The sequence below is a fragment of the Notamacropus eugenii genome, chromosome 2, assembly GCF_028372415.1.
Source record: "Notamacropus eugenii isolate mMacEug1 chromosome 2, mMacEug1.pri_v2, whole genome shotgun sequence".
NCBI classification, from domain to species: domain Eukaryota; kingdom Metazoa; phylum Chordata; class Mammalia; order Diprotodontia; family Macropodidae; genus Notamacropus; species Notamacropus eugenii.
The window spans coordinates 1,091,157-1,103,597 of record NC_092873.1 but is presented as its reverse complement, the minus strand read 5'-3'; the positions used below and the strand labels follow the sequence as shown (position 1 = coordinate 1,103,597).

General features: G+C 39.0%; 2 protein-coding genes across 2 annotated transcripts; one reads left to right on the top strand and one right to left on the bottom strand.

Moving 5' to 3' along the window:
* The first annotated feature begins 2,358 nt into the window (after positions 1 to 2,358).
* On the top strand, positions 2,359 to 3,285 carry LOC140523254 (olfactory receptor 9G19-like). Its single transcript, XM_072638210.1, has one exon. It carries the CDS (start codon positions 2,359 to 2,361, stop codon positions 3,283 to 3,285), a length of 927 nt encoding a protein of 308 aa, XP_072494311.1.
* Positions 3,286 to 11,430: 8,145 nt separating this feature from the next.
* LOC140523253 (olfactory receptor 9G4-like) lies at positions 11,431 to 12,231 on the bottom strand. Its single transcript, XM_072638209.1, has one exon. The coding sequence runs from the start codon at positions 12,229 to 12,231 to the stop codon at positions 11,431 to 11,433; it is 801 nt and encodes a 266-aa protein (XP_072494310.1).
* Between the last annotated feature and the right edge of the window lie 210 nt (positions 12,232 to 12,441).

Below are 12,441 nucleotides of genomic sequence, written 5' to 3'. Positions count from 1 at the left end.
GGGGGGGGGAGGGGATAAAAGGGGAGAAAATTTGTAACCCAAAATTTTGTGAAAATGAATGTTAAAAGTTAAATTAAAAAAAAAAACAAAGAAATATGTCTGAAGTGGGATTTGAACTTAGGGCTTATGAACTATTGTCTGACGCATTTCTGTCTGAACATCTTCACTCCTCTTTAAAAGCACGAATGAAAAGGCCAAGTAAATGCCTTTTCTTCTCCCAAAGTGCCATGTGCTTTGTACCCAAAGTACCATAAAGGTGTGCTTGTAAAGTCACAACCTCCCTTATGGAGGTTGTGAGAAGTAATAGAAATCACCTAAGTAAAAAAAAAAAAATAAAGCTTTATTTGGAAAGATCTGTAATGATGGAAAATAATTGAAGGATATCAGTAACATGTGGAACTCCTGGAATGAGAATTCCCTCTCCCCATCCAGATATGGAATTAGTTTTGTAGGATTTTAGTTGTTGTGGCAAGTGTTGGTGCTAAAAAGACGAAGGCAGATCCTATCCTGAAGGCACTCAAAATCTTGTGGGGAAAATATTGAAATGACTAGCTAAACACAAGATCTATACAGAATGAACAGAAGGTACGCTGGGAGAAGAAGATACTAGAAATTAGAGGGGAAGAGGAAAAGCTTCCTTCGAAGCTGATATTTGGAGTGAAAAAAGTCACTGAAACAGAGTGAGAGGTGAAGAACAGGAGCATGCAGTGTGCATGGGACAATAGATAGGCACAAGGGAATTGCTTCCTTCACACACACACCCTGATAGATATAGATATAAGCCTATCTATCTATCTATCTATCTTTATCTATCTCTATATTATATGTGTGTATGTGTTATGTGACTTGCCTAAGGGGGTCATTACTAGTATTAGACATGGAATGTCTGATTGAGTAGAAGTATAGTGTTGTTATTCAGTTGTTTTTCGGTTATGTCTGCCTCTTTCAGACACGGTTTAGGGATTTCATAACAGTTATAATGGAGTGCTTTGCCACTTCCATCTCCAGCTCATTTTACAGATGATGAAACTGAGGCAAAAAGAACTAAATGCCTTATAAGTGTCTGAGGCCCGGAATTGAACTCTGGAAAATGAATCTTCCTGATTTCAGGCCTAGTATTCTATCCACTCCATCACTTATCTACCCTACCAACATAATGTCCCAATCATTATAGCAATATGTTTGTTTATAATGATGATGAGGAGGATGACGATGAGCATGATAGGGTACAATTTCATTAGTCTGAATGATTTTCAATTAGTGAGGAGACAAAAGGAATGAGGTAGATGCCTACATTATACAATGCAAAGTAAGAGGTCTTTGATGAACTTGCCCCATTCATTTCATTCCTAAGCACAATGAAGAATGTGCACTATGATTTCAAATAATGAATCATGTTATTTGATTTTGGAAGTCATCAAGATAAAAAAGTACTTCTTAGACTGCTGGTAGTGAGAAATCCTTTCACTACTAAGTTGCGCTGGTGATGAATTATGAAGTCACGCTCTCAGATTCTGAGATATTGTCATTCTTGACATTTAAAAAAACGCATATATTCTTCATGATAACATAAAAGAGATGAAAAGATATGAGCCATTGTGGTTTGATGGAATGAGAACTGAATTTGGAGCCAGGTGACCTTGGATAAATCACATCCACTTCCTGAGTCTCAGTTTGCTTATCTGAAAAATAAAGGGATTGGACTCAGTGATGAAGCAATGGCTCCATCATTTCTTGATTGATTAGGTTAACAGAGAGCTGAATGGTGGGATCCCACTAATCATAAGCAAGAATAGCCTTATGGTGTAAGAGTGAAATTACGCATAATTAAAATGATACTCTCTATTCAATGCTTCCACACTTTGTGGAGATTTCACTGCTGTAAATAATTTTTCCACCATTTCATAGAACACCTTTCAATTTCTTGGTAGTAAACATTTCTTCAAGATGATTGTGGCTAAAATATCCTTTACTCTTCAGGTTGCCAGGTAATTAGCCTCTCTGAAGTTAGCTGGGCTAGTGTTTGTAAGGCAGTCATGAAGTCAGTAATATGGCATGCAGTTGAAACATTTTGAGCCTGGTAGAAATCACCAGAACTTCATCTCTCTTTGCAGACTTTGACAACCAAAGACTACCTCTAATGAAATAACTATTCCAAACTCCGAATTGCTGATGGCATTGAGATTTAACCAAATGACAAACAGAGATAAACAAGATTAGGTGATAGGTAAATGTTACTTTCTTTTGATTGTAGAGTTTACCCAGTAATGCCATGCTGGTTTTTCATTTGTTTTATCTAGCTACAGGCAATGGTGCTTCTGATCCACTTCTCTATGTTAGCCAAAGCCCTCTGCAGGTATGGAGAAATACAACTATACTGTATCTGAGTTCATCCTACTAGGTTTCACCCAGGATCCTATGATGCAACTGATCCTTTTTGTCCTTTTCCTCATGGTATACTTTTTTACATTGGTGGGGAATATCACTTTGATAGTCTTAATCTATACAGACTCCCGGCTGCACAGCCCCATGTATTTCTTCATTGGGAATCTGTCTTGTTTGGATCTCTGGTGTTCTTCTGTTTATACACCCAAAATTATGGTGACCTGTGTCTCTGCAGACAAAAGCATCTCCTTTGATGGATGCGTGTCTCAGTTTTTCTTCTCAGCTGGACTAGCATATAGTGAATGTTATTTATTGGCTGCAATGGCATATGACCGTTACATGGCCATCTCCAATCCATTGCTCTATGCTCAGGCCATGTCTAGATGGTTATGTATATGTCTGGTTGGCATTTCCTACATTGGTGGTTTTGTTAATGCTACCATACTTACTAGCAATACATTCACCCTGAATTTCTGTGGGGATAATATCATTGATGACTTCTTCTGTGATGTCCCACCATTGGTGAAGCTAGCATGTAATGTAAAGGAGAGTTACCAGGAGGTGCTCTACTTCCTCTTGGCCTCCAATGTCATCACTCCTACTCTATTAATCCTGGCCTCGTACCTTTTTATCATTGCTGCCATCTTGAGGATCCGCTCTGCGCAAGGTCGACTCAAAGCCTTTTCTACCTGTTCTTCTCACTTGATTTCTGTTACTTTATACTATGGCTCTATCCTCTATATTTATTCTCGCCCAAGTTCCAGCTATGCCCTGGAGAGGGACAAAATTGTCTCCACATTTTACACTGTGCTCTTTCCTATGTTGAACCCTATGATCTACAGCCTAAGGAGCAAGGATGTGAAAGAAGCCCTGAAGAAACTCTTCAAAATAACTTCCTGAGTTTGAAGGAAACGTTGTTTTTGACCCCCAAAATCACACATATATTTGATGTCACTTCCATCTGACATTCAGAGGTCTGCCAAATGTTTTCTATTAATAGTTCTCTAGAATATGCCTTCTTTTTATGCAGCAAATTGTCTAATAAGAGGTGAGGCTTAAATAGACTTAAATAGTCATATCCTACCCATCTGGGTCTAGCCACGTAAATTAGGAGTCATGTTTGAAGAAAAATGTGATTGTTCATTCAAGTGCGTTTCATTGTTTAATTGCTAGTACAGGCAAGTGTTGGTTATAGTGACTTTTGTTCTATGTTTATAGTCGGGGACATCTGTGCTCAAATCCCACTTCTGGCAATGTGTGAAAATGGACTATGTGTATTTCAAACAAGTCATTCAGTCCTTTAGCCAATGAGTATTTATTAATGTCTTATTGTGTGCCCCAGGTACTACGTGCTGATGATATGAAGAAAGATAAAAATAGACCCTGTTCTAAAAGAGATCACATTTTATTTGCAATGAAAACCCTTGAACATACTTATGCATAAGTATATGATAATAGGTATACTGTAAAATAAGCATTATAATATGTGATAATAGGTGTAATACAATAAGTACTTATACACATAGTATAAGGAGAACAACCTTAGTGGAGAGGGCATTAGTAGCTTGGGGGAATGCCATTTTGTGGATGGTGGGATTTCAACCAAATCTTGAAGGACGGCAGGGAAACTAGGAAATGAGGAGGAGGAGGAAAAGTATTCTACGCAAAAGGGAAAGCTAATACATCAACACAAAGAGAAAATGGAGTGAAAGAATCAGAGATAAATCTGGTATATCAGAAAATTCAAGTACGTGGAGGAGAGCAACATATTAAAAGAACTTAAAAGTAGAAAAGGGTCCCATTTTGGAAGGCTTTAAATGCCAAACAAAGCAATTTGTTTTGTGTTTTGATGATAAAGAGCCACCGTTTTTGAGGAAGTTGACTGACATTCTTTTGAAAATTCGCTTGATCAATCTAAAGCAACACTTTAATATTTATCTTGTTGTTTTTCTTGAGTTGTGTCAATTACACTCTTTGTGACCCCGTTTAAGTTTATCTTTTATCTTGTGTCTATGACACAAGGGTGGTTTCACACTTCCTTCTCCAGGTCATCAGCTGAGTAGTGTATGTGTTGTCATCATCTGTCATGTAATAATCCTGAAAAAATTACAAATCCTTTATGTAAATCTTTCTATATTTTTTGTTACAAATTACATTTAATGCCATTATTTTCCTGGGACATATTTCCCGTTAAAAAAAGTAGAAAATGTGTAAGAGCCAAAGTGGCAGAATAGAAAGATACACATACGCTTAGCTCTTACCCCCAGCCCATAAAATACCTGTAAAGAAGAACCCTCAACAAATTCTAGAACAGCAGAAGCCACAGAACAACGGAGTGGAGGAGATTTCTGTTCCAGAGAGACCTGAAAAACCGACGAGAAAGGTCTGATGCACAACAGACAAGGAGCAGAATCGAGCCCTACCTTGGCCATGTGGGACCGAGAGGAGCAGTTCCGAGCAGCCTTCAGGGATGGAATCTCCAGTGGCAGCGCAGGTCCCTCAACCCACAAGCGCCAAAGGTCAGTGAGAGGGGCTTTTCGGCTGGTCGACAGGGGAGAGGGATGCCCCCATAACTCAGGCCCCCTCAGCAGACAGCAGTGGAGGTGGCAGTGGATGAGGGCTCCCAACCAGGCAGTGGCCCGCATCCGTTGAAGGTGTCCTCGTAAAACCCCTGAGGGAACTAAGTACCGAGTGGCAACCCTGCCCCCTCCTGAGCAGGTGAACTTAATCTCACACTGAATAGCATCCCCGCCCCCGCCAAAAGCCCCTAAGGCTTGGGAGCAGCATTTGAATCTCAACACCCAGGCACTGGCTGGGCTGAACTGAAGGGGAGGTGATTGTGGAGAAGAAACTGAGAAGTCAAGGAACTGGCTGAGAAAATGCCCAAAAAAGGGAAAACAAAAGACCATACAAGGTTACTTTCTTGGAAAACAGGTGTCTCCCCCCATCCTTTCGAATGAGGAAGAACAAGGCATACTGTCAGAGGAAAAGAAGGCCTCTGCCTCCAAAAAGAACTTAAAATGGGCTCAGGAAACAGAAGACCTCAAAAAACAAGTTAGCAGCTTACTAAAGGAGAAACAAACAAAAAAAAATGCTGAGGAAAATAACAGCTTTAAAAAGAGGCTAACTCAATTGGGAAAAGAGGTCCAAAACGTCAACGAGGAGAAGGAGGTTTTAAAAAGCAGAATTAGCCAAATGGAGCAGAAGCTTCAAAACCTCACTGAAGAAAATAATTCGTTGAAAGAGACAATTGAGTTCAGGGAAACGAATGACTATGAGTTAAACCAAGAATTTAGTAATTAAAACCAAAAATTTGAAAAAAATAGAAGATAAGGTGCAACAACTCATTGGAAAAACAACTGACCTGGAAAACAGATTCAGGAAAAATAATTTAAAAATTATTGGCCTACCTGAAAGCCATGATCAAAAAAAGAGCCTAGACATTATCTTCCATGAAATTATCAAGGAAAACCCCCCTGATGTTATAGAATCAGAGGGCAAAATTATTATGGAAAGAATTCATCGATCACTTCCTGAAAGAAACCCGGACAGAGAAAGTCCTAGGAATATTGTGGCCAAATTTCAGAGTTCCGAGATCAAGGAGAAAATACCAAAAGCAGCTAGAAAGAAACAATTTGAGTGCTGTGGAAATACGATCAGGATAACACAGGATCTGGCAGCTTCAACATTAAGGGATCGAAGGTCTTGGAGTGAGATATTTCAGAATTCGAGGGAATTGGGATTGAAGCCAAGAATCACCTACCCAGCAAATCTGAATATAATATTTCAAGGGAAAAAATGGTCATTCAGTGATATAGTAGAATTTCAAGATTTCCTGTTGAGGAAAAGACCAGATCTGTATTTAAAAATTTGACTTCCCAAGACAAGAATCAAGAGAACTATGAAAAAGTAAACAGAAAAGAAAAATCGTAAAAGACTGTCTAAAGCTGAACTGTTTACATTACTACATGGAAAGAAAATACTTTTTTTTAACTCTTGAAACTTTTCTCAGTATTTGGGTAGTTGGAATGATTGTACGTACACACACACATAAACACGCATAGATAGAGAATACAGGGTGTGGTATACCAGAAGAGATGATACACACACACACACACACACACACACACAGAGAAATAAAATAAAATAAAATAAAATATAAATTAAGGAGTGAAGGAGGAAAACTCCCGGAAGAGAAAAGGAATAATGGAATGGGGAAGGCTACAACTCATAAAAGACATAAGAAAAATCTTATTCATCGGAGGGGATAAGGGAGAAGGGGAGAGGGGGAAAATAAAGCTACTCTCCCCACATGTGCTGAAGGAGAGAATAACATGCTCACTAAATTTGATATGAAAACTTATATAGGAGAGGAGGCGACAAGTGGAGTGAGGGGAATGTTAGAAGGGAGGGCAAATGGGAGAAATGAGTCACTAGAAATAAACACTTTCGAGAAAGGACAAGGTCAATTGTAGGGGGGAAAAGGGGGATAGGGTAGGTCAGAGGGCAATATAATTAGTATTACACAACATGATTACTATGGAAGTCTTTTGCAAAATAACATATATTTAGTGTGTATTAAATTGGTTGCCTTCTTAGTAGGGCTGAAGAGGGAGGGGGGAGGGAGAGAAGTTGGAATTCAAAGTATTAGAAACGAATGTTGAGAATTTTATTGCATATAATCGGAAAATAGGAACTACAGGGATGGGGTATGGAAATTTATCTTGCCCTGCAAGAAAAGAGAGAAGATGTGGATAGGAGAGGGGTGGGGTGTGATGGAGGGGAGGGTACAGTGAGGGAAGGAACAACCAGAATGCAAGGTATTAGGAAGTCGGGGGAGGGGAGTGATGGGGAGAAAAATTGGACATGCTACAAAGTGAGGTAAAAGCAATTAGTATGAAAACAATAGAGTGAATTAATTACTGAGAATAAATCAATGACATCTTTAGTTTGGAGAAAAGAATTTCAGTCTAAATTTCCTAGAGGAGGGTAGCCTCGGGTGAAATATGGCATTAAAGTCAAGACTTTAATGGTAAATTTGATTTTATGATTGGCATTTAATCAGGAACTAGAACAAGTATAGAAAGGCATGTAAGACACTTAAGACCTGCCTCAAAAGATGTTCCTTAGCCAAAGTGAAACTATAATCATATTTGAAACCTGGTTATTGGAACTTGCCATTTTCAGATGCTATGGGACTATTAAGTGACTTCTTCTGACTCTAACTCCAGGTATGGGTAGCAAGAAAGGTGATCGGAGCCTCCAATGCATGATGCCAGTAAGCTGATGAGATGCTGATATGAAGTGCATAAGGTGACCTCAAGGGGAAGGGTGGGAGAGCGACTGTTCATCCTGGGCTGAGGTAGGATTCTCCTGACTCGATTTCCCCACTGACACCTGGCAGACTTTAAGCCTGACTGAATGCAAGTGGATAATCTAATCGTGCCTGGAACTGACATGAAGTTGGGAAGACACTGTATCCCTGCAATGTCCCTACTCTTGGTGGCAATTTCCTATAGTCAAAAGGTTTGTAAACTTAATACAAGATCTATTCAATTATAGATTATTGGTAGGGGAACATCCCAGGTTAAGTGTCAAATTAAGGCATTAGGCGTAGGACTTTAGACCAACAACAATAAGTTAGGGTCCTTTAATTCTTGGTAATATTGTGGAGACAATTAGCTCAAGAGCTTGTGAAGTTAGCAACATAAATATTATTTGTGTCTCAGTTGGTTAATGTTTAAAAAAAAAAATTTCTTTTGTGGGCCATATAATAAATGCTTAAAAAAGTATCACCTGTCCAAAAGTTGGAATTGCTTTATCTGCTATAAACTGTGTTAAAAATAAATAATAAAAAAATTGAAAATTGTCCCCAATTGATAAATGTTCAAAGTGTTTGAACAGTTAATTTTCAGAGGAAGGAATTGAAGCTATCTATAATCATATGAAAAAATGCTTTAAATCACTATTAATTAGAGAGATGCACGTGAAAACAACTCTGAGATACAACAACACACTTATCAGATTGGCTAACAAGACAAAACAGGAAGACGATAAATGTTGGAGAAGATGGGAGAGAGTTGGAATTCATTGCTAGTGGAGCTGTGAGCTGATCCAGTCATTATGAGGAACAATTTGGAATTATGTTCAAAGGGCTACAAAAATATGCATACCCTTTGACCCAGCAATAACGCTTCTAGGATTGTATCCCTAAGAGATCATAAATATGAGAAAGGGTTCCACATGTACAAAAATTTTTATGACAGCTCTTTTTGTGGTGGCCAAAGCCTTTGATTTAAAGGGATGGCATTTTGGGGATGCCCAATTAGGGAATGACTGAATAAATTGTGGTATATGAATGTAATGAAATACTGTTGTGCTATGAAAAATAAGAAGACTTCAGAGAGGCCTGGAATGACTTATATGATCTGCTGCTGAGCAAAAGGAGCAGAACCAGGAGAACTTTGTACACAGCAACAACCACAGTGTGCGAGAAATTTTTCTGGTAGACTTAGTACTTCATTGCAATCCAAGGACTTAAAAAATCCAAATGGACTCGAGTCAAAAATGCCTTCAGTATGCAGAGAAAGAATTAAGGAATTCGATAGCAGAATGAAGCAGACCATTTCTTATGTGTTATATTTTGTTTTGTTTTATGATTTCTCCCATTCATTTTAATTCTTCTACGCAACATGACTAACATGAAAATGTATTTAATAGGAATTCTGTGTAGAATCTATATAAAATTGCATGCCACCTCAGGGAGGAAGTGGAGAGGGCGGGATAGAAAAGAGGGAGGAATGGGAAAAATCTAAGATATATGTGTTTGTAGAACACTGAAAAGAAATGAAATAATTTAATTAAAAAATTGAAAATGGCATCTCTTTGTTTTTTATGAAATGGAGATAATAGAGCTTCAGCAATATAATTTGTAGGTAAATATCTGGTGCTCTTATGAAACGATGTTAATATGTGACATACAGCTTTAAAATTCGGTCGTTTAGATGCAAGACCTAAATAGACAACAGAAATCTAATTTTCCTCAAATACGTTCCTACGGTGTTATGAACTGTTTAGTAAGGGAATGAAAAACAAAATGTATGTATTCTCAATAACATGAAAGATGATTTTCATCAATCAAGTGTTATATTCAACCTTATGTGTGACATTATTCTTGGAAAAAACTTTATCATGAGGTCAATGTTTCTGTAATGGCTTAGACATCTTCAGTTGGTAAAATCACAATGGACACTTGTTCCTTCCAAAAGAACAGCTTCTCTGCTTCTCTTTGGCTATCTGGACAAGGGTTGGAGCCTCGGAATAGATTAGAATATACTTTGATTTTTTTTTTTTTAAGCGATGGAAACTTCAGACATGAATTAACCTCATATTTTTGTAGAAAGAGTGGGGACATGTAGAGGGCCGAGCTCTGGACCGTGGTCCCCTGGTGAGCCCGGAGTCGCCCGAGGATGAGAACCCGCCTCCGGGTGCTGGGAACGCCCTTACGGAGTTGGCTCTGCCTCCAGGGCGGAACATGGGAGAAGCCCCAGCAGGGTATATAGGAGGGGTACAAGGGAAGGTCGGGAGGATGATGTAACCAATAAAGTGAAGTAAAGCTGCCTCCTCGGGTGCACTGTTTGGTCATTCCCCTCCCCGACAGGAGGGGCTGGAGAGGTCTGAAGACAGGGAAATCGGTTAGCTTACAGGAACGGTACGCTTCCAGGCGACGGCTCAGGGACAGCCCCGAGAAGCGACACAGACTTTTATTCTTTATTCATACTATGATGACTTTCAGTTTTTTTAGGAAATTAGATCAATCCTGGCGGCTTTCTATATAGGAGCAAAAATGAAATTATTTCCATTGAGAGCTCAGCATTGTATGAATGATTTACAAATAGAAGGTATGAAAATTTCCTAACTTTTTTTTAAAAAAATCTTTATTGGGCTGACTTTTATTTTGATATTGAAATAATATGAAAATATGTGTGAGCTAATTTTAACCCATTAGATCAATGTACATTTTAATTTTATGTCATCAGAATGAGGATTGGAAATTGAATTTATTTTTTAGAAAATTTCTTGAGGGTATTTTCTCAATGTTGTTTTTCCTTTGGTCTCGAAGAAGACCATGATATCAGAAAGATGATGTCATGAGTTGCAATTAGGTTGAGTTTAATGCAGGGAGGGCTGTGCAAATTCACCAGCCTCACTTCTTCCTCCAGAGGAATCTGGATCCAGTGACCAGATATATCCATAGGCAGAACTATAGATCAGGACAACTGGTGGTGGCACAGGATGCAGTGGGAGACTATGATCTTTTAGAGATAAATTCATTCCTCCACCATTACAAGCAACCTTTCTCCCCACAATTTATAATCTTACAGATTTTCCAAGAGCATTCAGAGGTTAAGTTACCTCTCAGGGTTACATGGACAGAAAGATCAACCTTCATGTGAATAACTGGACACAATCTACCATAACTCAGTTTTGCCTTGCCTAATAAGAAGTTCAGGGTGCTCATCGATTTATGAATACGTGCAAAAGAAGAAAAGCTCAAGAAAAGAAAATTTCCAAAGTCTATGGTCTATATAAATCTTATTACTGCTTAAATAAATTCTTTTTGAATAGAACCAAATTTGAATAATATGCTTTGGAATATATCAGGACTTCAGAATTTATTTCAAAATCGCACTTTATCGATAAGGAAACTGAGGCTAAAAAAGTTATGTTCCCTGTCCTAGATCATCCAGGGAAAAGATGGTAATGTACACAGGAGAGCTCCATTCTCTTGTCTTCTAGTAAATGACTCTTTCCTTCAAACTTTGCTGTCTCTTTCCCTTTTGCAACCATTTTCTAAATCAATATAATAACATGTCCTCTTTGAATACATTTCAATAAGAATGCAATGAGAAAACACATGATTGATTTGTCCTCTATTTTTAGAAGGGTGATAAAAATATTTTAGCTGTAAATTAAAATCACCTTATCATTTTGATACTCTCTATTGCTTTCCTGAAGGCCTCTTTCACATCCTTGTTCCTGGAGCTATATGGGGTTCAGTAAGGGATTCACCACTGTGTAGAGCAGGACAGCCAACTTGTCCTTCTCCAGGGAATAGGTGGAGGTGGGTCTTGAGTACATGAAGAGTATGGACCCATAGGAGAGCATGACAGAGATCATGTGGGAGGCACAGGTGGAGAAAGCCTTCTGTCTTCCCGAGGCTGAAGGGATCCTAAGGATGGCCAGGAGAATATTGAAGTAGGCTATCAGAATGACTAGTATGCTAGAGAAAACTGTGAAATCAACCATTCCCAGAAGCACCTTCTCATAGACCTTAGTATCAGTGCAGGACATCTTTACCAAGGGTGGTGCATCACAGAAAAAGTGGTCAATGATATTTCTCCCACAAAATTTCAAGCGAAATGTGTTAGCAGTGTGGGCTATGACATTTAAGAAACCACCTACATAGGACCCAGCAACCAACCCAACACAGACAGACCTGGACATGGCAGCTGAATAGAGAAAGGGATTACAGATTGCTGCATAACGGTCATAGGCCATAGCAGCAAGGAGGTAACACTCAATGTAAGCCACAGCAGCAGAGAAGAAAAATTGGGCACCACAGCCTGCTAAGGTTATACGCTTGTCCTCTGATATACAGGTGGCCAGGATTTTGGGGGTGTACACAGATACATACCAGAAATCTAATAATGACAGACTCCCAGCGAAAAAATACATTGGGGTATGCAAACGGGAGTCAATCCTGATTAAGATAATTAGAGTCATGTTCCCTGCCAGTGTTACCAAATAGAGAACCAAAAAAGCTCCGAAGTAGACCAATTGCATATGGGGATCAGCTGAGAAGCCAATTAAGATGAATTCAGTCAAGGTGGTCCGATTCCCCACTTCCACAGACATAGTGGTGCCAACCTGAGAGAACTGAAGAAGCATGAGAGATGTAGAATTTATCAGTTCATGTGATTTAGATCTGGAGTCCTCCTAGGGGGCAGAAGGGGGAACAGAGGATAGAGCTTATACCAGGAGCCATGAAGACTT